General features: G+C 47.7%; 1 protein-coding gene across 1 annotated transcript; it reads right to left on the bottom strand.

Annotated features, from left to right (window-relative positions):
• Nucleotides 1–289: 289 nt before the first annotated feature.
• Nucleotides 290–18,676, bottom strand: DISP2 (dispatched RND transporter family member 2; the record flags this gene model as incomplete). Its single annotated transcript, XM_084207316.1, has 8 exons — nt 290–3,709; nt 4,331–4,428; nt 5,351–5,469; nt 5,737–5,852; nt 6,639–6,762; nt 8,613–8,642; nt 10,969–11,415; nt 18,597–18,676. The coding sequence occupies 8 exons, from the start codon at nt 18,674–18,676 to the stop codon at nt 290–292; spliced, it is 4,434 nt and encodes a 1,477-aa protein (XP_084063442.1).
• Between the last annotated feature and the right edge of the window lie 9,258 nt (nt 18,677–27,934).

A 27,934-nucleotide genomic window follows, 5' to 3' on the forward strand; every position in this document is an offset into this window, starting at 1 on the left:
CACCTTGTAGGAAATGACAAACCAGGTGTACTTGGTAAGTCCTGTGAACAGCTGTGAACATGGCGCTACACACTGGAAGTCAAAGGGCTTGTAGTCCATCACGATGGCTCTCATATCCTCACTGGCATCAGATCTGCTGATTCCTGTGAAAACACACGTTTTGCACAGCTGAAATACTAAGAAATAGTCTCAGCTCTAGGAGAGGTGGGAGGAAAAAATTGATATTTACAGCTCTAAGGACATTCAAGCTTCCCCTTTCCCTGGCAGCAGCTTTGCTTTCTGTGAGGTCTCAGCTGTTGTAACCAGAACTTTGTGCACTGGATCGTTTGATCCAAACATCAGGCATGTCTGGCTGGCTGTTGGGCAGCACAACCGGCCCTTCGTTCCCCAATCCAAACCGATTTTTCCATGAAGAGCTGTTCTGCTGTGATGCAGCTGGAGAGACATCAAAGACAGTCTCCCTCAGGTCCAGCCTCAGGGTATCTCTCTTCCCGTTCAGGTAACCTCGCTCTGCGTTACTGTAGGAGTCAGACAGCTCTAAGGCATCGGGACAGGAACTGGCTGATTCAGCGAGCTTCAGGCCTTGCTCGAAATCGCTGATTGACGTCTCACTGGAGATGTTGAGCATATCAAAAGAGCTGCCAAGAGAACAAAGGCATCTGTGAATTTTGTAGATGTCAGCAGCAGGGAGAGGGCTGTGGTCTGAGGTATAATCTGACTGCTGCTGGGCAGTGTCACTGGAGCACTGGGATTTGTTGAGCTGCCCTTCTTCTTTCATGCTAGCTGGCTGGATGTGGTCCAGCCCAGACCCATCCCATGCTTTCAGACCATACTTTCGACAGCGACAATCTCGGCAGAGTCTCTCCCTGTGAATTTCTGTTTCTGAGGTGCTGTGCTTGTAAGGAGAGGAAGTTTGCAAGGCGGGACACTGGCACAGGCTGACCTGCTGGTCTCTGAGGGTGTCCTGCAGACTCTGTCTCTCTCTTTCCAGGGAGGGGTGTGTTCCCACTCGAGGGCATCTGTTGTCTTCAACTTGTATGTCTTCAGAGAGCACAGAGGGCCGGTTGGACAGCTTGCTTGTGGAAGTGCTGTTGTCAAAACTGTCACTGAGTTTCCTGGACAAGGGTTGGAGCTCATATTGCTCGTTTGCAGTGTTGGACTCCTGGACTTTCCGCAACCGGTTTTGCTTCTCACTGCCCCCACAGGCAAAGTTTCCGTTCGGCCCAGAGTCATCAGAGTAATCTTTCATGGTGTGGGCACAAGGCCAAAGGATCTGCCCGCAATTCTTCTCCGGGCCGAAAAAGCAGCAGAGCGACTGGAAGAAGAGGCTGGCAAACCCACAGCTGATACAATTGATCATCATGATGAATATCCCCAGCTTCCTGTATGCCAGGACCGTGGCAGGCAACATAATGACCCCTGCAGAGAAGAGAGCAGAAGCTGCCATGGCTGTGGCACAGCTCATCTGCTTCAGGGAAAAGGCCACTCGGCTCAGGCGGTCGGAATGGGGGCAGAGGTGATAGGAGATGCAGTAGTTGACAGTAAAGTCAACAGAGAGACCTACTGCAGCTGAAATGAAGAGAGACTCCACTGCGTTCAGCTGCCACTCCAAGAGGACCAAGAGGCCAATGGTTACCAGGACGGTGCCTGCAATGGCAGTAACAGAGAAAACGCTAAGGAGAACATTCCAGGTCGTGAGCAGCAGCACCACGAAGGAAATGGCTATGGAGAGCCCCATGACTACCATGGTTTCTGTGCTGAGACTGTGCTGGAGGTTGTACAGCTCTAGTTTACTGGTAAACCACCCATTCTGAAGCCCCACAGGGGCAGTTTTCATTTCCTCTGTTATCCAGAGGCTGATTTCCTCATAGAATTGTTTGGCTCTGCTGTAGTTGAAGGTATAGTGATAGATAGTTTGAAACTGCAGCACTAAGGCAGCGACATTTCCTTCCCCATCAAACCTGAGGCCCATATCATATGTTTCTGCTCCTTCCCTGCCCTCTTCCAGGAGCATCATTTTGATGCAGTGCAGAAAGACTTCGCTTCTGTAAGGGAAGGAGAACTGGTTACAGCAAAGGTTGAAGCTGTGGTCTCGCTGGGAGCACTGGCGACTGTTCATCCACCTGAGGAACTCCTCCATGAAGCACACAGTAGATTTTTGTTCTGCATCAGGGTAATAGAAAGTTTTGTTCTTCACTTTTTGGCAGAATTCGAGGAGCCACTTCTGGGCATCAGGGTTTTGGATGGTGAAGGTGGTGTCTGTCACTAGGGTGCCATTGCTTTTTGGATTGAAATGGTCCCCATTATCCACAGGCAGAATGCCCCAGACTATGGTGACAGGCATACGCTGCCCTTCTCCGTGCTCCAGCCTCTCAAACATGAACTGGTGGCAGTACTCGGAATCATACCTCTCAAAGGGATGGCTCAGCCTGAACACTTGGATGGACGATGTCTCCAGAGTCGGGAGTTTGAGTTTGGGGTTAGAACAGGAAATGTAGGCACCTCCTATCGCTAAGGCAGCAAACCAGCAGATCCAGATGTACCGAAACTTGATGACCCCACAAGGCAGAAGCTTTTCAAAGAGCAGCTTGGAGGTTTCAGACAGTGTGCTCTGGAGAGCCCGGAGGATGTAATGGACCGAGAGAGCAACTCTCTTGTGGCTGCTGTTGTTCCAGTAGGTTTCTGGCTTGTAAACGCATGTTGTTGCGATGTAGCGCTCGTAGAGCACGGCCGAAGAGGGCAGCCAGGTCATCATGAAAACCAGGTTCACCAGTACTGAGGTGCCCATGTAGACAGCAAAGCAGCGGATGGCTGTGATGTTGCTGATGTAGCTGGCGTAAAAGGCAGCACCAGTTGTGAAGCATGAGGCCAGCATGAGATAGGCAAAATGGTGCATGGTTTGACTCACCCACTGAGCAAGCCCGGCAGAAGGGTTCTGGCTCTTGCTGAGGTTCCACAGGTCGAAGAAGACAAAAGTGTGGTTGGCACAAATGCTGCTGAGAATGATGACTGCTGTCAGGTTTACAAAGGGGAAATAGGTGAATCTGAAGGCCACCTTGTACAAGAAGTAGGAGATCATCAAAGAACTGGCAACAGCAAGCAGGACCATCAAAGTCATAAACACCGAGCGTAAATAAAAAGAAATGCTTAGAAAAATAGCTAATATTGCCAGGACTGGATACTTAGTATCGAGTAAAAGGTAGTGCTGGAATAGTTTCTGTTTAAGGCCCAGGTCCATTCCAGTGATAGATGTGTAGTTATCAAACAGATCCCAGGTTTCAAGGTTGTCTAAGTAGATCCCCATCATAGATGCACCTTTTCTTGTAGGCAGGAAAAGCAGGCTGTATTTGAGAGAGGGCACTTGGTACTCTATTGTCTGGGGACTGAGAAAGTCCCTGTCAACCAGGAAGTGAAGCAGCTGGTAGATGGCATTGAAGCGGGTACATTTTTCTGGGACTTGGGCACACTGAGAGTGTTTCTGTCTGGCAGCTTCAGGGCCTATGCAGGATGGAGTGAGGACACCTCGGTGATAGTCTGGAGCACAGGCACGGAGCAGGGCCAGGGTGTGGGAGATGTCTCCTTGGGTTATCTCCAGACATGAAGACCTGTTGTACAGGACAGCAATGTAGTTCCCCAGAGACCAGCTCGGGCAGCATTCGTTGGCTTCAGTGCGCTGGCAGAGGTCTCTAAAATGCATGTGGGAGCGTATCTGAAAAGCATAAGGGGGCATCAGGTCAGACCCTTTCTTGCAGCCTCAGTATTCCTTACTGACTGCAGTAATTCTCTCCTCTCCCTCTCCCTCTCCCCTCCCCTCCACTCTCCTCCCCTGTATCAAAGGTGTACCCTGGTCATCCTCCCAGGGACAAATCCCAAACACTAAAATTTTGGAAAATCAGTAGCCTTTTGCAAAAATTAAACCCTATCTGCAGGGTTTTTATATTTTATAACTGCAGATTTGAAATTTTGGCTCCTATAGCAAATACAGCTCTTCCAATTAAACCTCCCTCTTGTAAAACCAGTCTCCAAGCTGGTAGATCAATTTCTGTAATTATGTTCTGCTGCCCAAAATCCTCAGCAGCTTCTGATGGACACCTTTGGCTTCTGGACCAGCTTCTGTTCAGTTTCCATTTATTCTTGTTTAATTTGCAACAGGCAGGCGGGATCATCCCTATATTGCCAAGTAGGTGAAATGTTTTGGAATCCTCCAGGTGAAATGTGTTGCATAGCTGACATTGTTTCTTGTGTGGTGTGTCCTCTCAGCAAGACATCAAAGATTGCAGCAGACAGAAAAGAGACAGCCTGTACTTGTGTTCTTCCTGCCATCACTGACCTTGTCTTGTTCCATTTGACACATAGACTGAATTGCTGGCAAGTTCCATAAGCTCCCAGCAGTTGTGGACATAAATACCAGCTGGGAATAGCTCTTTTCTGAAATAAAGAAGAAGAAAAAAAATCATAAAAGGATTAGGTAATGAAGATGAATCAGCCAGGCTGTTTTGAGTAGACTCTGTCTTCACAAAAAAAAAAAGCAATATATATCTCTGTCCATAAGACTGCTCTGGAGGGCTCCCTGGGGGGAAGCAGGTCACAAGACAGTAGTGAGCATGTGCCTTATGTGACCTCACCCCTAGCCTTTGAAATTGGTCAGCAGCATCAGGGCATTTTCAAAATCAAATGTCAGCTTGCCTTTAGTCACTGCTGGCATCTGGTTCTGCATCCCTGGAACAAGGGAGGAGCTTGAGCTCAGCCAGAAACCCCCAAGGACCTGTGGGCTTGGCGTGTGACTTGTTTCAGAGGTGGATAGAAGGCAGGAAGAGAACAAAAATATCTTAATGCTGTTCCTCTTCTTTCTACTTACTAGTGCTCATTTTGGGACAAATCTGGGGGGTGCTGGAGTTTCCTGTTTTTCTCTCCAGATTTTACTGCCATGTACATTTTTCAAGAAGAAAAGAAGCAAGGAACAGAGAAGGAGAGGGAGCAGACAAGGGGAGGGAGCAGACAGCAAGTGGGGCATACACTGTTTTTCAGAGTATTCACATTTGATATGGGTAAATGGTGAAAACATTGGTCCTTTAACGTGTGCTCTCAAGGTATATTTCTGAAGGGAAAACAAGAAATATGGCAAAGAGTTAAGAAGGAGAAACAACTCTTTAGAATTTCTGAACCAGCCTTTTCTGACCACTGAGGAATGAAGTGCTTGAAGGGTGCTGTCAGAGCTCTCACAGGTGGACTTGCACACACTGCTTGCTTAGAGCAAATTCAGAGTACTCCCTATGTCCTGAGCTCTGACAGTTCTGTCAGTTGTGTTCTGGGTGTGCAGTATTTACTGCCTCATCAAGATTTCAGTCACCTGGGGGACCACAGAAGAATCCGTCTGCTCCATAGATGGTTTCCACCATTCTCCGTGTCCTCGCTGCTTGTTCTCCCTGAGCAGCCTTCTGTCCTCTGCCAATGCCAAGGTCATCATAGCTAGTAAGAGGGCAGATTATTGTTAATAACTGTGATTATTAACAAGAGAGTGTCTGGCTGGGAGTTACATTCACTGACAAGGCTTGGGTGCCAGACACAGCAATAGGGAGCCTAAATCCATTGCAGGCGCACGGAATTCAAACCCTCCAATGCCTTGGTTGCTTTTAAGCATAGGATGTATGGAATTCACATAGATATTTTGGAATATTGAATATGTGACTTTACAACCAACATGTTCCTCAAATCCCCCAAACCAAGCTCAAATACCTTTTCTTCTTGGCATAGGGAGAAAGGGAAAGGGTCTTCTTGTAGCCTGTACTGCTCTCGATATTCTTCCACACAATGAGCTTCCTGCCAATGTCAGTGTCCCGTGGCTCAAAACCCTGCACCAAAAAAACGAGTTTTGTCACTACTCCACTTCAGCTCAGCTGTCCTTAGGCCTCCTCCAACACATGGAAACTGTATGAGACTATTACTGTACCTTGGAGAGATACACGAATTGAACTTTCCCTGGAAATACAGCATCCCACGGATAAGAGAAGAAATATGAACCTTTTCCCTTTCCCTTCCCCTTTCCCCTTCTCTTTCCCTTCCTGTCAACAATGGCGACAGTTATCTCTCCCTGATCTCCTGAGAATTTATCCTCCTTTTAAAGTGTTTTAGTTCCTTACAGAAATGGCACTAGTTCTCCTTTTTGTGGACAAACTCTAGTGTATTCTTATTTTCTCAAGATTCCTCCATGAACTGGAGGGAGGGATGGTTTTAGGGAATGTGGCATTCCTCATGGAAAACATTCCATATGCATAGTGCTCAGAACAGGGCATGCTCTCAAAAAGCCTCATGCACAGACTGTAGGAGCCAAAGCTCCTCTATCCAGTCTCTGCCAAGCCTAGCTATTCACTGTGGGCAGTCCCAACCTTCCAGCCTTGGAAAGGGAGCAAAGGGAGCAATCCCAGTTTGTGTTGGCAGTGTCTCCACACTGGAGTGAGGGCACTGGTGGGAGTGCACAGCATGGCTGAGGGGTGAGCATGGGCTGTGTTCTCCCTGCGTGTCAGTGGCAGCTGTGCAGGACTGGCACATTCTGCTCATCTTGGAGGGATGATTGATATCACTGGTTGGGTGTGGATTTTCCTTATGTTCCTATTGATCCCTCAGCTGCAGGGACTTACCATTAGGGGTTCTGAAAAGTCAGGCAGATTCCCAACCAGCAGCCCAGCCACAGTGCAGATCGCCACTGCCACGGAGCACAGCACCAGCACGGCCAGGGGCCACTCCGCAATCAGCTGTGAGTAACTGCAGTCAACAGGAGGAGAAAAAAATGCAGCTGGTAAGATGCTTCTGCTCTGAGCACAGAACCTGCTGTTGAGCCAATGAGCTGTGAGTAACAGGAAGGAAAAAATCAGGGTCTCTGGTTTGCACAGTTATTTACTGTGAAGCTTGAAGGCTCTAGTGCAGCTATTAATGAACATCTTACACCTCTAACTGGATATTTGCAGGCAGCTCTAATTAATTTGGGTAATTACATTTTGCCTCTCTGCATTTTCCAGCTTTTTCAATCAGAAATAATAAAAACCAGACTCCACTGTCCTCAAGCAAAATGAAGCTTTAAACATTTAAGTTCAAAGATTGCATTTAGAAAGAGCCTCTTAATTTCCCCCACATTGTGCAATGTCAGCTGGTGGCTGCAACAGTTTAGGCTACAGATTTCCAAACTGGACCCTGAGAAATCTTTGGATAAATATGAAGAGTCCTTGAAGGTAACTGACCCAAGCAAGCCCACTGTCATTGATCTAAATTAGTGTATTTAGACACTGCTGTAAATTCATACATATTCACTAGAATACATTCAATTTTAATGGTGTCTCATAACATTTTGAGGACATCAAAACCCTTCCAGGGAAGCAGCTTACTCTGGCCTGAGTGTTATTTGACAGTTACTTTTGTTCTTAAGGAGCTTGTGTAAAATTTTCTATCCAAGTTCTGTTTTTCCTTTGGGACAAACTGTCTCACTTAAGAGGATGATCTGTGAAAGTTACTCTCCCACATTTTTTACCCGTGCAAGTTTTACTCTGTTGAGATTTTTGTCTTCCTCAGAAATATCAGTTGAGATGTAAGATAGCAGAATGGATTCCTGCTCTAGTTTGGCAGGGTAGTTCTTTTGTGTTCTGATATACTTCTGAAATATAAGAAATTCTTTGTTCAAAAATAGCTGACAAATATTTGTTTAGGCAAATGAAATAAGTGATGAACTTTATTTGAGATGGAATGTTTCTCCTTGCCTGCTCTTTTTTCCCTTTTGCCTGGGACTCCACTGCAGCTATTTCATAATTAGAAGTCATCACGAGCAGCTTTTCACATGACTTTTAATTTTTTTTTGCCTTTTTTTTTTCAATTTACAATTGCCTTATCAAGTTTGTTTTCATAGATGAAATCTTTACTATGAAAATGAACAAAACTGCTCTTTACTCATTAGAGGACCTAACTTCTGGAGGCTGTTTTGGATATTTCCATGTTCAATTACCAGAAAAAAAAGAACAAAAAAAAAATCAGCTGCAGTCACTGATGACAGAAGGTGGTTATCCCAACCATCCAGAAGCAATAGTTTACAAAAGTCAGATTTTAAACAGAAGTAGAAGGCAATCAAATTATATTAATTTTGATAAATGTATTTAAACATTTCTGTCGTTTGAAAAGATGAGTTTATTTCATGGATGGGCTCTTTTCCTTATTGCTCCTCTGATAGGACAAGCTGGATTAATCTTACACACACACACACATCTATATATACACACACATACGCATACACACACACACACACACACACACACACACACACACACACACAGAATTATTTTATATATATATATATATATATATAGCATTACTGTATGGGTTAAAGCCAGGCACCTGCCCAAGAACAGTTACTGAGACAGTGTTACTATTCATTAATGCAGGTTAAATTGATCTCACAAGCAAATGGAGATTTTTCCAAGGAGTGGAAAGCCCCAGGAGCGCTGACCTCGCCTCTGGAGCCGGGCCTGCTGGGATGTCACCAGCAGTAGCACTCTGCTTCTCCTAATAGCAGGACAGGAGAGCACTGATCACAGGATACAAGGAGAGGAAGCTTTTGCTGTTAAACATACCTTTTTGGCATCCTGAAAGCTTTGTCATGTCTGCAGACAGAAAGGAAAAGAGATGCGTTCATTTATTATTTTCCTGGGAAGCCCAGTGCTGGGCTGATCCCTGAGCAGGTTAACCCTTGCAATGCTGAAAGCACCAAGGTTCTGACACAGTGCTGACACAGTTCTGTCACTGTGTGAATTAATGAATAATAGAGCCTTTTCCTCTCCCATTTTAACCAAACAGGATGGGAAGCCATGTAGTCACTCCTCATTTTGTCTCTCTAAGAAAACCCTCCAGAGAGTAGTGGACATTAGCAATGCAGTCCTATAGAAATCCCATTGCAGATCTCATCCATTAAAATCTATCTGGTTTAAGTGCTTTTCCTGCACTTCCTAAAGTGTTTCTTGACAAAAGCAAACCTCTTTTTCAAATCTCATGAGCTGGGCTAGCAACAACTATAGATAGTTTTTATTTTCTGTTTAGCTCAGCTCACCAAAAAGGTGACTCTCATTTGTTTCCTGGGCCCCTCCAAAGACTGTCTTTTTAGGCTATAAGAGCAGAAAGCCAGTGCAGCTGCTAAAAATATTTTATTTAGATTTTCTTCACAGAGGGCCATTTGTCACTCCTACTTGAAGGGCTCTAAGAGGGGAAATAAAGAAGCCTTCCCTAGGGGATCCAAAGTTTGTTAACGAATCCCTGAGGACAAGCCTTCCACCAGCATCCTGTCAGAAAAGCTGCGTCTTGTTGGGTCAGATATCTCCAGGACCTTTTGTTCTGCTCTCTCTTTCTGCACTGAAACATCCCCTTGAAACATGCCCCAGTCTGGCATGGCCTTCGCTTGGTCACAGCTTCCAGAGAACTGCTCCCACCTCCTTCCACAGCTGTGCCAGGCTCTGCTCAGCCAGTGCTCCCTCCTCCTCCTACACTCCTACTTAGACTGGGAGAAGGTCCTGCTGCACTCCAATATCTGTGTTGGGCAGATGGTCCCCTCTCCTTGCAGCAGCCAACTGGGGACCTTGAGGCAGCTCATCCTTCCTAACCTTGTTATGTGAGTGGGAGAAATGGAAAAGCAGTGGAGGAGAGCTCCCCATGGCAGTCACTCAGGGTGGTTCATGTAATAAATGATTCTGTGTTTTGCTCGTCACGCTAATGCTCTGTAGATTCGGGACAGAGAGGAGCAGAGCAAAGCCTCTCCAGATTATCAAAGCGAGGTCTCTCTCCAGCAGTACACTGCCCATCCTGTGCTAATTCCCTCACAATAGCTCTTCAAGCAGATTTGCTTGGATTAAAAACCTCATTCTGGCATTATTATGTTATCACTTTTCTGACTGCTGGTGCTGCACACTCTGCCAGGGATTTACAATCCAGTGGTGTTTCCTGCTTAAATAACCTGTTACAGAGGACGTGGTTGGCAATTTTGTTGATAGCATATGAGTGAAAAAGGATCCCGAAAAAGGATCCAGGAAAACAATTCAGAAAAAGGACCCAGGCTCCTCTGACTGCAGTTCCTCTACACAAACACAAGCAAATTAAATCCTGTGTAAATGGCTGGAAAATTAGACTCTAAAGGGCCTTTGTGCCTAACACTGCAATGCTGTCCACAGGCAAGAAAAGAATCCTGTGCCATCTTCTATCAGGATTCAGTGGTTATGGCTACAGCAGTGAAGGGATCATGATCTCTTGTGCCAAGAGTGGACCCTAAAAGGTACCTTCAGGAGGAAGGATGGTGCTGGCTGGAAGCAGCAGAGGTTGTAACTCAGGCTCTTGTTACCCAGGCACTGCACACAAATGGATTCTGCCATGGACAACAAAGAATTCATACACTGGTTGCTGCCCAACCTGGAAAGCCAAATAATGTTCCCCCCTTTTGTATCTCTCACTGCTCAGCTGTAGCCAGTGCTTATTACCCTCTGCTGCCACTCTCTTCCAGCACTGGCAGCAGCTTCTGTGGGGGCAGGAAAAGAACGAACTCTATACCCACCAGAGTATTCCCACTCTATTCCCAGAGTAAGAACTCTGCCAAAATAAAGGACTGGCAGTTGGGTGGCTAGGAGTGCAAATGGAGAAAATACAGAGGTAAAGGAAGATGGGCCTATTCACAGGTGTATGACCTAGGAGTGACTGAGTGACCTTGGCTTTAGCCAGCCATTCCCTTGAGAAGGAAATCCCACCTCTCCTTGGCACGGGAACAGCAGTTCTCTCTACGCCCACACAGAAGTACAGAGCAAACTGGATCCTTCTGTGTATTTTGGAGCAGCTGCTGCCCCGAGCTGAAGAGCAAACCCATGTTGCAGCTCAGACCCTGCTCATCCCTCCCACTTCCCCCCACCGAGTCTGGAAGATGCTCTTTTGAGCCACCTTCCCTGTACCTCTTACCTGACTGTGACAACATGATGTTGCACTGGCCGCCGCTCCCCAGGGGACCACTGTTTCCAGGGTGTTTCCGAGGCCTCGTGGTGGGAGGCTGGCACAAGATCACCACTGGAAAGGTGGGAACACAGCACAGGCCTCTCACCATGGCCAGGGAGCGAGGGCAGACCGTAGCTGCCTTGGGACTCCTCCTGGTTGCAGGGGTAATAGAGGTGGTGCTGCTGAGAGTCCTGTGAGCTTGATGGCACCTGGCCATTGGACTGGGTGGAGACTGGTCCAAGCGTGTGGCTGGAGGAGGGCAGGTTGTCTTCTCCTGGCCCATGGGATGCAGGAATGGGGCAGTGATGGACTGGGCAGATTTTTTCCCAGGAAGTGCCACTGTAGCTGAGCTCAGCATTCCCAATCTCTGGCATGGCAAGGCAGGTCTGGCAAGGTCCTGCATTTTGTTTTTCCCTATGAGAGAAATGAAGGGAAAGGTAAAACGAGAGAGGTTGAAAGGCTGCCCTGGGGAGTTGCATCCCAAGAACTGGAGATGCTCACAGACCTCCCACATAACACAAATGTCAAACCTCACCCACTGTATCCTGTACCAGGAGTCTGCCTAAGGGCTGAACTGGATTATGCTTTTTATAAAGACATCCATGACTCATTCAGGGATCCCAAGTGACGGAGAATCCTGTAATCCATCCTTTGTGTGTGTTGCTCTAAAAATTTGAAAAATTGGGTAATATACCATCCAAAAATTCTCCAGGATATTTCACTGTGCTAGGGGGGTCCTAATTCAGGACCCAGAGAAATTACAGAGGTCTGGACAAACAGAAACCAAAGGAATCTGCATATGAAGAAGCCACTCAATTATCTGCACTCCTTGGGAGGATTAATTAGTGTGATTGCTCTGCAGGAGGACTGGCACTGCTCCATGTTGGGTCAGCAGGAGAATGAGTCATCCCTGGCACTGACACAGCTGAGCAGTGAACCTGAGGGCTGTGACATCTAACAGGGCCTTCAGCCTCCAGCCTGGCACATTCCTTAATGGCTTCCATGTCCTGCATGCTCCACTGGGCTCTTCAGGAACTTTTTAGACACACATATCCCAAGGATGACAGCAACAAATTTTATTGGTCTTACCTTGTAGGAAGGGGATGGACTGGGATCTCTATAGATCCTTTGAAACTTGACTGTCCTCTGCTGCTGAATTTACTTAGGCAAAACATTTGCAGACTCCAGTTCCCAAGTAATGAAGTGTCTGCAGGATACACTTTCTTCTCTCCAAGGAGTGTAAAACATTATTTCATTTCTATAGGTCATGATTTATGGAGCCTGAGAGGTTTTGCTAGCTTGGAGAAAGTTTGAATAATACTTTGAGGGATTGCTTAATATGTGTGACACAAAAAAACCCTTCACACACAATAGACTGAGGTCCTTCTGACCCCAAAAATGCTTTAGGAATTACTGTCCCAAGAGATGCAAACACCAGCAGTTTCTGGTCCTTGTTCAGAGCACGTGCCATGGTCTCTTACAGCTGAATTATGTGTCTGCTGCAGTGCCTGGCATCCAGGATTAAAAAGGACAAACAGTTCAGGCCAGCCAGAATCACAAAGTGTCTCAAGTCATCAAAGAATTATGAGTGTTGGAGCAAGACAGCAGTGAGATGAAATTTAGCCTAAGGCACCTAAGGTGTGATGTGGGAAAAAAATGAAGGTAAAAAGTTGGGGAAAGGATTTTTTTTTATATTTTGTAGAGTCTTTCTAATTTATTTTTCTCACAGCCTTGGAAAAGGGCAGAATTTTAGTGATTACATGTCTCTGGAATTGCACCCAAAATTAACTGGCATGAGATTATTAAAGACAAAAGAATCTGGAAAATACTATTAGCTCAGTATTGCTTGAAAATTGCTATTTTTTCCAGAAAGTAGGACATATTTGCCTTGGCAGTCTGTGCTGTGTACTTTCCAACATCAGCTGAGTTTATCAACACTAATAAACTATATTTCATGATTTTACAAAATGGGCTTATTTCATTAAAATCATTACAGCAGAGTCATGTTTGTGGAAGCAGTTACAGCACTGCTGTTGTGGACACTCATGGCACAGGCATCACACGTAGCTTCACTTGAACACTGTACCAGTCCAGGGACCAGTAACACAGAAATCTTGCCTGATTAACTACCATCCAATGCTACATTTAGTTTCTAAGCCTAAAGAAAGCTGCAGCAGTTACAGACACAGATGGCACATTCCTGGGTCCTGACTTCAGAAGCCATAATTGATGTGCAAATGCAAAGTAGCTGGAAAGAAGTCAATGTCTGTGCTGAAGCAGGTGCCAGAAAACCAGCAGACAGGTGTGTGCACACACCTTATCTCACCTCAATGAGATAAGGTTGAGATAAGGTTGTCCCCAGCAGTTCCAGTACTCATTTGCCTCTAAGCTGCAATCAAGGTAAGACTTGAGCCGGTTTAATACAGCAAGAGGGAGAGCAGCTGGCAAAGCAGAAGCTCCTGAACTGTGACAATGATATCCCAGTCACCCACAGAACTTGTCAAATAACATCAACAATAGGCTTGAAGTCCTTGCTGTCCTGTCCCAGGTGGATTACTGACAGGATTACCTGGCTTTTCAAGCGTGTGATTTGTGTTAGAGCTCTGTGTAAAGGTAGTTCACAACAGGAGATTCCACACTTGTCATATATGAGACTACAAATGCAGAGCCAGCAAAGCTGCTCAAGAGATGCAATCTGAAATCTTGTTTGGGGTTCTTAGAGCCCCATCAGAGCCATCCCTGCACGGGGAGGCATTCAGGTGCAGCACAGGGCAGGAGCACTGCAGACAGGGCAGGGAAAAATCAGGGACTGTGGCAGCCAACACATAAAATTCAATTAGTCATTGCACTTGTCTACTAATTGTAGCAGCAACCTGAGGGGAGGATACTAAACCACCATGTCCCCTACAGTGCTGGTGAGCTCCAGGGGCAGAGGTTGTTTGGGACAGCTGACCTGGAGGGTCCCTCAAGCCACTCTCTCAAGCTTTAAGTGTAAATCATCCTGCTCTTTCCATGTGTCTAGTGACTTTTTTGTGGTTTGTAGTTTTGTATTGCAGGGAATTTTCATCAGAGAGCTGAGGTCATGGTAGTGTTACGCTTTGATAAGGTCTAGACCTTTTCTGACTCCCTTTTTGTTGCTTTTAAGTTACTCTTTTTCCTCAACCTTGATCCCATTGTTTTCCCTAGCTGCATGCTTTAAATAGGTGATGTTCTCTTACAGTGCATAATAATTCATAAAGACACTGCTGCACTGACATCTTGTGTTTTGGTGTTCCTACACCTGTACTAGATTTCAGATTTTTTTTTCCAAACGAAAAGCAAAATTCTTATCCCTTTAAACTACTGTATCTGCACAGTACTCTGGGACCAGAGGCTTTTCATGACTTAATTAGCCTGTCTGCCTCATCTGAGGGTGAGTATGTGACACTGGACAGAACAAAAGGGCTTTTACAAAATATACTTTGAATGTGGTCAGGGAGAGGTAGGAGACCATGCAATGAACAAATTCTTCCTCCACAAACCCCTCGGCTACAAAACCTCCTGGTGGGGAAAGCAGATGCCAAACTCTTGGATATCGCAGATTGCCTCCGGGCTTTCTGCACATACGTTGGTAACGTTGAGTCTAATATTTCACACAAAATCACACTCTCCTTGTTTACCATCTTTGCTGTGAAATGCTGTCAAGTTCTGCTCTTCCCCCGCATGTCATTTCCTAACTCAATCCCTGACCGGCTCTATGACTTCAGATTCTGGAATAACTTTGGCAAATTTGGATCATTCACTCGTGACTTCTCTCCATTATCTCTTTCTCAGACTAAACAATTTCAGCTCTGTCAATCACCCTCTGGATATGAGTTCTCTTATGCTCATCCCTCTCCAACTCCATGATAATGTGACCTTGGCTATCCACAATCTCCAGGGAAACCTGGAGCTTGCAAATAATGATCGGTTTGGATAATCACTGCTGGCAGCTCGGCAGAGTTCGACTCTCCACTTGCTGCTCTCCCAATTAGCTGTAGTGCTGGTGAGCTTAACCTTTGGTCTGCTGAGGTCTGCCCCAGACACATAGGCTGCTCCTTCTTTGCCTGAAAACATGTCGCTATTACTTTTCTGGGCCCTCAGGACCCTGATCTATGTTAGAAAAATGTTTCTGGGGATTTTTGATGTCTGTTTGCTGTCAGGCATGAGGAGAAGAGGGCAGAGCACGACACTGGACTCTGTTTGCCATGCTGACACTGACAAAGACTTCTCTTTTTAAGATTCATTCCCACTCTGGGTTGCATCAGATATTTGATATCTTTGGGATTAAATGAGCAGAAATGGTGTCTTGGTTGCAGAAAAGCCTACAGCGGCAGCTGACAGCCTCCATTTTCTTTTCCAGGCACAGCTGGATGCAACCAGAGAGATGCTGAGAAAGGAGAAAAGAAGGGGTGTAAGGGAAGGGATGGACTAGGGTTAACTTCTCCTGTTACCCACACCACTGAGCTGTGTTGCTCTCACTGTTTGCTTCCCTGTCTCTTGCCCTGAGATGTCTAGACAGAATAATAATCCAATTTGTGGACCTGCCCAAGCCACTCTGAGTGCAGCAGTGCATCTCTGAGATGAGTACCAGGGCATGAACACCCCACATTATGTGGGGGACCCAGCAAAAGGACTGGAGTGTCTTCCCACAAGGAAACAGGAAAGAGAAGGTCAGGATTTCTAAGGAGACAGTTTTCTGCTATTCCAGGTCTGCAGGGATGTGGAGCAGTGGTGGGATACAGGGCTTGTAGCAGGAGCCAAGGGCTCTATGCTGTCAGTCCACCCCCCTGGCAGGGATTATCTCTCTCTTCCAAAGACCAGCATCCTTCTGCCCCACAGAGAATGGCTGCAGGACCTGGCTTTAGGCTTTAGCTGCTCACTTGGCCCTAGCAGGGTGGTTTACTGGAAACATGCCATGTTGGCTTCTTGTCCCCAGCACATTCCCCTCAGGATGGTTTCGTTCTGCAGCACACAGAGCCGAGCTGGGGTGGAGGAAGCTTTGCAGGTAGGGAAATAGTAGCATACGGTCACCTTCCTTTTCCTAAACTACTCCAGTTTTTGGCTCTCCCTGGTCTTTCTGTCTCCCCCAAGCCACAGCAGCAGGAGAGCACATGAGGTTCTGAGAGGGTAATGGGCCAAATATATTCAGCCTTTTGCAGGAATGGCTCCTTTCTCTGTTTGCCTAATTCCACCCTCGTCACCAAACCCATTTCTATAAGCAGTGCTTTTTTTTTAATAGATCATTTCTCCCTTTGCATACTAAAGAGAGGATCAAGAAAGAAGCACTTTGCATATGAAAGATGGGAAACACCTACCGAGTGAATGGAGCTGTCTGATGCCTGACTCAAACTACAACTTCTCCTGTTGCCAGAGGAATCTCAAGGGGGAATAAAAACAAGGAGAAAAATGGCAGAAGTCTGTACCTTGCCTACAACCAGAGCCCCTTTTCATCAAGAACCTTTGCTCAATTAGACATTAAGTGCCACAAAATTTCATTCGGGAAAAAAAAAAGCTAGTTTGTTTCTCTTTCCCCTTTTTTTCCTTCCTCTAGCAGAGTTTTGTTTGCATATCAGCTGTACAAGTGTTCCCCAATGAAAAAGAAATATGAATTCTTTCTGGATTAAATCCATGTGCTATAGGTCAGCTTCCATCTAGACTAATAGCTTTTTCCTGGAGAGCTGTAAATGACTTTTTAAGAATGTGCTTTTATAATGGAATTTTAATTTCTCTTTGAAGATCCCAGCAGCAAAACTGCAATGGAGCTCTTGAGAAAAAGAGCTTTTTTCCTTGTATTTTCTAAGGAGATAAGAATGCCCTTTCCCTTGGATTAGGGAAGGGTTCATTGCGTTTCACTGTCACCTCGTTATCTAGCTCCCTGTCTCCCTGACAGGGAGAGACAGGCACTCCTGAGCAATCCATCTCCTCCTCTGGCTGCGGCAAATCCTTGTGCACTGAACAATTCCTGCAGAGTTCTTTTGTTTTGCCTTTTCAGTCTAGCAGCAGGATCGTGCCTACCCTTGAGAAGACCTACAGATTTTTTGTTAGTGAGACTCCTGAGTATGTTAAATCATCATGAAAAATTAATGAGACTGCAAAACTCTGCTTCCCACGTAGTCTGCCAGGAAAAGTTTAGTTTTATAAACCTTTCCATTGACTCGTGCAAACAGCCTTACCTTTACGTCAAGCAGCTGCTGCTGCTGCTGTGGGTACAGGTGTTTGTGCTGGGATAGAGCCAGAGACAGAGGGCTCAAGGTTCCCATCCAGCCTTCAGTGCCAGAACAGCTCTGTCTGCACTGGGAAAATCATATTTCCTAAGCCTTGTTTTGAATGAAAAAAAAGGAATGAAATGGAAAGGGAAAGGAAAAGAAAATCCTCACATTGATATCCCAGGCTGAAAGAGGCCAGGAGGAAAGTGGTGTTTTCTGACATCTGTGGTTTTTTGCTGGTGTGGTGAGCATTGATGATGAAGAGCCTTGGCTAGGGCAGAAGGTGGAGACCACAGAGCTAAGACTGAGTGAGCAGCATGGGTGAAGTTCAAAATGCATCTGTGTCAGGTGGCTTAACTCTCTGTAACTTACCTCTTGCAGGCTGCAGTGTTCTTTTAAAGACCTCTCCGAATGGCAAAGGAGTACTCATACAAGCAAAGAAAATGGCTCCAGTGACAGCTTTGCCCCCACTGAATGCGCGAGGTCTAAACCAGTGCTGGACTGTGTGAGAGTCACAGAAGACTGAGACCCCCCAGGCACGGCAGCCTCTGGCCAGGGACATCAGAGCTGATGAGCAGTGAGTGCCCTGTCAGTGCTTCCAGGCGGGTGGGGCTCCCTCAGCGTTAATATCCTGTACCAGACAGAAACGGAACCCTTGGGCTTTCAGAAAGGATTTGTCTGCTGCTGACCTTCTGTCAAGCAGAATCTGAAGAGCTTAGGTTTGTTGCCCTGGTCTAACAAATGCCAATGTACTTGTGAATATGGGATGGCTCCTTGGCCATGACTATGGGCTTGTTGATGTTTCCAGAAAATATTGATGATTGTGGCTACTAACCTGGCTTAAGACACCAGGTAAGGGAGCATATGGCACAGGGGCATGAAGGATGTGGGGGTTTATGGAGATCTTTGGACTGAAACCCATGTTTGCCCACAGCTGACTGCAATAAGGCTCTGTCTGAAACACACTGAGCTTCCCAACAATAGCTCTCTCGTTGCTGCAGAAGGGAGAGCACACCATGTTGCAGGATCGAAACCTGCCCGGGAGGCCAAACCAGGAAGCCCCCCTGGCACGGCTAGCTATGCGTGGTGTTCCTGGCTCCAGGGCAGGAGCAACCAGGACCCCGGCTGGGCAGAACACATCGCCAGAGCCCGAATCGCGGGGGGGTAGCTGGGCAGGCTGCGAGGGACTCTGTCTGCACCGCCGGTGGGAGGATGGGACACACCTCGGCAGGACTGGGGGGCCCTGGTCCCAGGAAAACCCGGTGGCACCGACCACCTCCACATAGAACCGGGGGTGGCGGCAGGGCGGCAGTTCCCACCCGCCGGGGCACCGGCTCCGCGCCCCTGTCCCGGTCCCGCAGCTCCTACCTGGGCGAGGCGGAGTCGCGACCGCGGCGCGTCCCCTCGGGTCGCGGCTCCCTGGGCGGCGGGGTGGGCGCGGCCTCCATGGCCGGCGGCGGCGGGCGCTGTCCGTGCCCGCGGTGCTGAACACTCAGGAGCGGTGGTGGCGGTAGAGTCCCGGCGCGTCCCGCCTCTGCCCGGCTCGACTCTACTCGGTGCGATTTGGAGCCGCTCTACCTGGCCCGGCTCGGCTCAGCTCGGCTCGCCTCCGCTCGCCTCGGCGCGGCGCGGCTCGGCTTTGCCCAGCTGGGCTCTGCCCGGCTCGGCGCGGCGCTTGCGCGGCCGCGGAAGCGGAGGCGGGCCCGGTGCGGGGGGCGGGGGGGGGGGCGGGTGGTGGCACGGGGGCGCAGCCGCCGGCACCAGGATAGCTGCGGGGGGGAACTGTAAGCCCCGGGTCAGCCTGGCTGTCGGGGATGGGGCTGAGCTTAAGGGTGCGGAACAGGAGATCGGGGCACCGGGCATCCTTTGGGCGAAAATTCCCTCATTCCCGCAGTTGTTCTCCTGCTTGGCCCGGGCTGGGAATGCTCCCAGAAGTGCTCCTGGCCCTGTGTGGCAGGTGCAGGACTGCGTTTTGAATTGTTAGCTTTTAGAAGCATTAAATAGGTAAATATCTTTTGAAATAGATGGTAGGTTTGAAACAACTGAGTTGAAAGCATGGAGAACACAAGGAGATCAGGCATGTCCATCTCCTTGCAGGATCCTTTGATCCTTGCCTATCCCTACCATGACATTGCTCTGAGCTAGGTGGTAGCCACACGTGTCTCCTTGTGCATGGGAATAGCTTCCCACAGAGCTGGTGGAAGGTGCTTCCTCCTTCTGTAGCTGCTCTCATGCCAATAACTATGCCAATGACTCCTGTAGGAAGGTCTTGGGGCTTTCTTGTGGCTGTGTGTATGGCCATGGGAGTTACATACACATGGGAGCAACCTTCTCTGTCATGTCATCATCCTTTGTGGAATGGCTGTGACCTTCTCCTTCCTCGTAGCCATGTCTGTGGACCTCACAGTGGCAGTGACCTTCTTTCTCATGAGGGTGGCAGTCCTTTTTGCTTCACACATACAGAACAGCTGAAGCAAAAAGGGAAAGTATTGGAGCAGAGAGTATCCTATAACTTCCACTAATCCTCTAGCTGCTTAGAGTAAGCCCTTCCTGCCTTAATGACTTAAATGCCCGAGGCAGTTTAAAGAACAAAAAGCTTTTCCTAATGCCAGGGTGGGTGACTCTCCCACCGAAGGCTGACACCTCTCTGAACCCAGCAGGAGGGAGTTTTGAGGACAGGCTCCGGGCAGCACTGCTGGCTCAGCGTGGTGCTCTCTTCTGGGCAGGGCTGTAGGGGAAAAGCCTGCTGTTCTGAGCCTTAGCCACAGAAATGCCACCTGCCTGGTAGGATCAGATCCACTGTGAGGAGCAGCTCCAGTGCAGCTTGTATTGGTGTGGCCCAGCAGGAAAGGCTGAAACCTGGTATCTGCTGAAAAGATTAGCTAGCATTAATGTGGTGACAAGGACATAGGTGATATTTCCTTTTCATTCTTCCCAATGCTAAATAAAAATTCTTGCAACAGTAATGATATTAATAGAGCCATGGGAGCTGCAAGGATGGTGGGAATCAGCTGGATTCCAAACATCCCACCGCTTCTGACAGACAGGCAAATCTTACAGCTTTAGTTTGGCTCAGCCGAGGTGCGAACTCCTTGTCTGGTAAGTGGGGGTGATCACCCTTCCTCACTCCCACAGCTTGGCAGGTTTCCTCTGTACTGCTGCAAGGTATTCAACACACGGATTAATTATTTTTCATTGCCCTTAGCCAGGGGCTACAGCAGGGCTTGTGCTCCCAGCTGGCTGCAAAGCACTGCCTGAGGCAGGCAACAGCATTGCCCATGTCCCTCCTGGGGCTGCTGCTGCATGGCCAGGGCTGGGGGGACCAGCTATGGTGGCCAAATCCAGGAATCCGGGAGTCCCTTACTTCAAACCTGCTTGGCTTTTGCCCCTGCAGTGCAGTAGAGGAGGAGCTGCCTCTCCCATCAGTCAGAAGCTGATGCTCTCCTTAATGTGTTGTGTCATTTGGAATATTGCCACTCTGTGACCTCCCTGTGCTTGGCCAGCTTGAGACTGGTGGGGCAGATCTCAGTGTCATTCTAAGGGAGACATGTGCTGATCCCAAGATTTTCTCTCCTTACAACAACCTAAGGGTGAGCAGGAAGAACACATAAAGGGGGTTCCCAAACTATTTTAGGAACTAGGAACATAAATGTGTCCCACAAGACAATTTCACAAAGATGTGAACATCCTTCATCCAGAGGAACTCTTTCTTTCACAATGTCTGGCAAACCACAATGGGTAAGTCAGCAGGATGGAGGCTAAGTGGTCCAGAGCAGTCTCTTCGGATTGGGATGCATCCCTGCCTCTCTGCAGGCAATGCTACCCTGAATCTCAGGGAAACCATGCTCAATGACAGCTTGAAGTGGTGACACCACCATGATGTTTTGCACAGTGCAAAAACACTCATGTCATGAGTTTCATGTATACCCAAGCCCTTGAAGTCATCGTGGCCAAAGCAAGGCTGGAGATCATTGCGCAGCTGCCACGGATTGCAGCAGACTGCTGGTTTCCAGGCAATGTGCAATGGCTCATGGATCTGCAGCCAGCTTATGAACCCGGGTTTGTCACAGCTCACTGGAGCAATGAAATAGCCAGGGTATTTCTGCTGCTCAAAGCCAGTGACAGTGTGCCAGATACCTCCCGTGCTGGAAGATTTCCATGGGTACAGCAGCAGTCCTGGCTGCTCCTGCTGCATAAACCTCCCATTGTCTCAGCCACTGAAATTGCTTCCTTAGCCAGAGAACAGCCCTCTGGCGGGGGCAGCACTGCATTAGCCAACTGAGCTCCAGTCACTTCACTGTGCAGAGCTTATTTTAAAGGTGAATGTAGCTGCCCAACCCCTGAAATTTCAGGAGGGGTTAATTTAGAGGTATAAAGTGCTTTAGTCATGGTTTCAGTGCCAGGACCTGAGATAGAGCTGTTTGTCTAAACGTTTACATTTTACACCAAAGCCATTGGTGCTGGGTGCCTGAAGGGAAAGGCCCAGATGGATGCTGGGTCTCCTCTACACAGCCAATTCGATTTGCTGCTGTCCCAGCAGCACAGCACAAGCAATGTGCCTTGTGCACAGAAGGACATGTGTCCCTGCAGGTGTTTGCACTCCACAGAGCCCTCCTTTTTCCCCCTTGCTACTGGTCCATTATGGGCTTTTCCTTGTACGTAGGTGCAACAAAATTTTGAGTTCTTAGGAGTATAACTACCTAAAAGAATTAGATTTAATGCCTATTTTTTCAGTGTTGTTTGTGACCACTCTGTACTGGGATGGGCTTGGAGGAGCCATCACCTTCCAAAATTTGTGCAGTTGTCTGTGTTGATAAGAAGCATCTTCCCCAGTATACACCATTTTAAGGCATGAGGTTGAAAGGGGCTCAGGAATCAGGCTCACAGGTCGTTTTTGATTGTCAGTCATCATTTCTGCCCAGGGTGTGTGCTGGAGCATGGCCCACACACTGCACAGAAAGGAGAGGTCCATGCAGGGCCCTTCTCTCTTTCTCAGGCTTCTGTGAGGCTCCTGCAGTGCTGGAAACCTCTGAATAGTTGTTGACCCAATACCAGGGTTGAGAAGGTTGCAGGCATATGGCAGTTATGTTTCTGGGCAGTGGTACATTGCAAGCTGAAGCAAATAAGAGATGTGCTGAATTTGCAGAGTGTTTGAAGGGGCAGGAGGCCCATGGAGACCCAATTCCACTTTGTCTTGGCAGGGGAAGTCTCACTGTGGCAATATTGTCCCATTTTTCCCGGTGCTGTGTGCTGGGAGCGCAGCCACATTTGCTCTGAAGTCGCCCATATGTTCACACCATTTCCAAGCGTGACTGAAAGTGAGCCAGTTCCCTCCAAGCATCCTGAGATATCCCAGACTAATTCATCCTTTGTACATAAATATTCTTCCTGTGGCATTTGGGACATAAATTCTCAGCCTGGGGAAGGCCAGAGAAGGCACTGGGTTAGACACACCTTGACTAACTGTGCCTGTTACAATACATTCACAGCCTAAACAAGGGCGCAATGGCACCAGTGCCAGCATGTCAGTGTCATCCAGAGATGGCCCAGTTGACATTTTGTGGAGGAAATTGGCCAAAATGGCTCATTTCAGGAGGATCAGAGCCTTGGGGAGATGAAAACCAGTTATTTTGGCTCAAGAGCAGATATATGAACGGAGTGGAAAGCTTACACTTCTCATATTTGTTGAAATGTTTCTGCTTTTTTTTTTTTTTTGGTTAGTAACTGAGCTTCAGAAATGCTCCAAGTATTTCATCTGGTGCTTCCAGAAAAAGGTATCTTTAAATGTTTGTTCCAAACCTTTCTCATCAAAAGGTTTCAATAACAACAGGGCAAAGGAAGAGTGTTTTTAATCAATTCCTTCTGAAGGTACTGAAGGGAACAAAATATTCCAGGGAGAAAGGTAATGGAACTTTTCCTTTTTACACACCCAATTCTGAACCCTGTATTGTAGCCCACCCTAATCCCATGTGTCTGAACTGCACAGTGTCCCTAAGCCTGGGTAACCCCTCAGCCTTTCTGCAGAGATCAAGTCAGAAGAGCCAACAAAATATGCACATTCCCAAAGGAGAATCACCTGCCTCAGGATCTCACTCAGGGACCCAAAATGGTTGCCCAGAGAAAGATATCACCCTCTTGAATTGTGATTTCCATCCTGTTGGAGCAGGGATTATTTGCACTTTCAGAAGTTTTCTGCCGCTTGAGTGAAGTGCTCAGCAGCCAGACACAGCCCAGCAAGTCTGCAAGTGCTTCACGTGATGCTTAAGATTTTTAGCTTTTTATATTTTTAATATATTTGTAACTTTGTAGATTGATAAAGCATGGCTGTAGCTTCTAGTGGTTTTCCTCTCTTTCTTCCCTACATTTAGGAAAAATAGGATAACTTTATACCTAAATATTGTGTAGTCTTATTTCAAGAAGAGAACCAGCTACAAGGATGTTCTGTTTTCCAACCAGAATCTGGACCAGATATAATAAAAGTGGGGCAAAAGAAAGCTCTGGACTGCTTCCAGTGGACACCCCAGAAATTATTACCTAACCAACTAACCTTTTAAGTGGACAGTATATGATAAGTACACTAATTGACTAACCTTATAAAAATTGTAGAATTACTATACCACATGTGATTTTTTTTGCCATATAGTGTACTTGCAAGCTTTCAAGTAAACATTTGCTATTATATTCACTCTAACATTGTTGGAAAGATCTATTCTATTTTCCAGGCACCATATGCATCTCCACCCCTTCCCTTTACCCAAGTACTAATTATTGTTGAACTAGTCCTTTAATATTTAATTGCCACCTTGACTCCTCTTTTCATCTCCTCCCTTCCCAGGCACCTCTGAGCCTCCTTGCAGGCTGGTCCTTCCTGTGTTTGTGCTCCCAATCAGCGGCACACCTTGACCCTCTGCACAAGCAAAGCCAGTCTTCCTGCTGAGCCCAGTCAGAATCCATGCAGCATCCGTGTGAAGTGGCGCCGCTGGAGCCCACGGAGATTCTTCAGTCCAGATCAAACCCTGGAGCCAAGGTTGGTCTCTGGAGCTTACTTTTGAGTTCTGCTGGCAAAGGGAAATGAGATGGTTGTTAGACTTTAATGGAGTTTGGCTGGGATGAGAGGCACCGAATTAGCCCCTTTTTTCTTCTTGCATCAGACTCAAAGTGGGTCACTCCATTTGTGTAGCCCCAAAGCAGCCATAAAATTGAATAATTGTGACTTTTTGGAATTCAGAAAGGGCATGTGACCACGTCAAGAGCAAGCTGGCTTCTCCCTGCTCATTTGCAGCTTGTGAGCCTGGGCCACTGGGCAGTCCATGTCCTCCTAGATCTGGGCTGAGGCCATGGGCTGGAATGGGGAACCTCCCTGGGCTCCTGCTGATGACAGGGCAAACAAGTTGCTGTCTGCAGCATTCCATGCTTTCCCCAAGAACTACATTTCCATAAAAGATGAAAAAACCTGCCTGACTGGCTATCCCGCCACTTTCCACATCCTCACACCCTTCCAAGGCTGGGTCCTGTGTCCTACATCTGAAGGCTGGGTAGTGAACAAGGTCAGCAAACCTGTATTTGTCCCTGCTTAGTGTGTCTGCAAGTGAGAAAAACTAAGTAGACAGATTAATTTTTCATTTGCTCAGCTTATGACCACTTCAGAGGTCTTACACTGGAATGACGAGTTTTCAGGAGCAGAAAATATTGGGAGAGCTGACAAGATCATGGGTTTTTCAAGGCATTAAACACAGATATGCACAGAGCTCACCCACAGGACTTGAGGCAGGACCCTGCAGGCTGCAATGATGCACAGGGAAGAGGAAAAGAGGGGATGTCTTGTTCCAAATGGGAAGAGAGCTGCTCTGCCCATCCTGAGATGTTTCTGTGCTGTGCCATGATTGGTATCCCTGTGGAAGTACCAACAGGCAGCTATGATCCTTATTGCTTTTAAACCAGACCAAGCTGCCATTACATCTTTTAACTGTCTCTGGTAGTTTTAATTTTGATCCATTACAAAACAAATGTCTCAGCAGCCCTTTGATCCCCATGAGTCTCTCGAGCTAAAGCCCATTTAAGGTTCCTGTCTGGTCCCTCTTCCCAGTCTAGGGAATATGCTGACCTTTCTCCTGGCTGGAGGAAACACCTCAACCCCTTTTTAATCCTGCAGTGCAGCTGCTTGAAGGACCAGAGCTGGGGGAGGCAAGGGAGGCAAGGGAGGCAAGAGGAATTGCCTTATTATGTGTTTGGTAGGAAGTATGCCTCCAGGCCTCCCGGAACTCTTCTTTGATACACTGTGTTCCCATCCCTCCCTCTATCCAAGGACTGGAGAAGGTTTGCTACTTCAGCTCGGGAGCCTCGGGCAGCATATTGCTGCACACAGCCGTGCCTTGAGACTCGGCCTGTGCCTTATCTGCAGTCCTGACACATAATATAGAAACAGCCTCCCACAGCATCCAGACTTCAGCTCCTTGAGTGGGCTTTTGGCAGCTGCCTCCCAGATCCTCCCAGCAGTTCCCGAGTGCCATCTGTTGACTCAATAGTGGTCATGCAAAAAATGGAGAGGAGCCAGGATAAGGCTTGGTGAAGTGCACTTGGGAAAAGTGGCAGCATAGGACTGAGTGGCTCTGGAGGTGTCTCACAGAGTGCAGAAAGAAAAGGAGAGAGGATTTCAAGCTGAAGCAGTTCCTGCTGGTGGAAGGGCTGATGAAGGGATGCCAGGAATGCTGCTCGGGGCAGGCAAGTTTGCATTTTTTGAAGAATCAGATTCTTTCCTTCAGTCTTTTTGTAAGGCAGAGAGACAGAGTCTTACCGATAAAATATGGAGCAAAACTTTGTGCCAGCTGCTGAGTGCTGTCCTGGAGCAGAGAGACGGCAGACTCCTGTCAGGGGTGGTTCTTTGTGCCAAAACTGAAAGGCCTTGCACACACAATTAGAGAAAGGGACTATTTCACTGTCACAAGCACAAAATGGTGAGGTCACTGCCCTGCTTTCCTTCCTTGACCCCAGAAAAATCTCCAGCAAACTTTGGACCAAGTGGAGAGCAAGGGCTCCAAGTAGGCAGCTGGAGGCTGTACTTAAGGACAGTCATCTGAGCCCCTGTGCAATGCAGCCACAGCAGGGGAATGCAGAAAAGACCCCTTTATATCCTCTTGATTCCTCCAGCTTCCAGGCTTTCCTGAAGGAAGCTGCTGTCCACCCCAGGGACTGCTCCTTCAGGGGCAGCCCAAGGTTAGCAAGAGCTGACAGATCCATGAAGCAGAAACCACAGAGCCAACCTGGGTACACTTCATGTGCCCACTGTGCTGAGCAGTTTCAGATATTGCACCAGCCAGAGCACAAGAGAGCCCAGAATTAGACCATCCCACCAGATCTCCTGGGATTTTAAAGAATAAAGAGATTAACTCTAGGTGTGGTGTACAAATTGCTGAGTGAGTAATGAGGCTGGTTTCTCCAGATGTCCTTCCTGTTGCACATGGATGCAGGATACACTTGCTGTCTGAAGACAGACAGTATACTTGCTGTCTATCAAGCTGCTGCATGTGGGAAGCGCTGCCACCAATGGCTGGAGAGAGCAGAATTGGTGTCCTGCAGCCACCCAGGTGGGAGTGTCAGTGTGAACAGGATTCAGTGTGTCCCGAAGTCCTGCAGGACTCACAAAATGTCATGCATCCAGCACACTCCACTCACTAGAGCAGGAGACTAGGAACCTTCTCTGGCTTCTCTCCTTCCCAAAAGCAAACCTCTGGGTACTGGAATCTCTGATGCCTGGTTGATGGTCCAGAAGGATTGCCCATAGCCTGATGTAGGCACAGACCTCATAAGAAGCCAGTGCCAGTTTTGGGATTGATGCTGCACTTTAGAGAAAATCAGGGGTTTTGACAGCTTTTTACTGGGGACACCTGTGGTGTTACCGCAGCCCTTCCTGGCCACAGTGCTGGGAATAATTAAATGTACATGCATATTCATAATCCCATAAATCTTTGCACATTCATGGGGTTCTGTTTTCTCCTCTGACTGTCCCAAGGGCGCAGGCAGGTCCCCAAACCAGCCTGTTTTGCCCCACTGCTGCAGCTGCAGAAGCTGCTTCCTTGACTGGGCCCTTTTTGCCCGTGGGTTTCTGTGTCTGCAGTGTTCACTGAGGGTTCCCATTGATCTCAGATGCAGAAGTAGGTGCTTGTCATTTGTGCCACTCAGACATGGTAAAGGACAGCTGAGACATGTCAGCTCTTTTTATTGAGGTCAGGAGCAGCTGAGACTGCCCCGGAGGGAAATGCAGCTCTCCAGCGACATCAGCAAAGGCAAAGGTATTTTAGGGATCTTCACCCCTGTTCATGGCACTGCTCTTTGCTGGAAGAGCTTGGTCACACTGCCAGGAATGGCAGGGACATAGGATGCCATGTTTGTGAGGTCTGGAGAAGTCTGGAGAAACTCCTTGTGAGCAATTGGCTTAAGCCTTGATAATTTGAGCATGACATGGGCAGCACAATGGACCCAGCTGCACGTGGTGTTCACCCTGCATTGCACACAGAACCTGGCCTTGGAGTTTGGGGTAATGGTTTCTGTTTTAACCTGAATCTCAGCATCAACATAGTCTGCAGTGTCCTTGAGGCAAGAGACATGACCACCACACAAAGAGGATAATGCACAGGATAATGTGCTGGGGTCCCTCACCCCAAAAGGCCATGCAAGGACTTGCGCTCGCTTCCTTCAGGGTGGCCTTT

This window comes from Fringilla coelebs (assembly GCF_963513975.1).
Source record: "Fringilla coelebs genome assembly, chromosome: 6".
Taxonomy (NCBI): domain Eukaryota; kingdom Metazoa; phylum Chordata; class Aves; order Passeriformes; family Fringillidae; genus Fringilla; species Fringilla coelebs.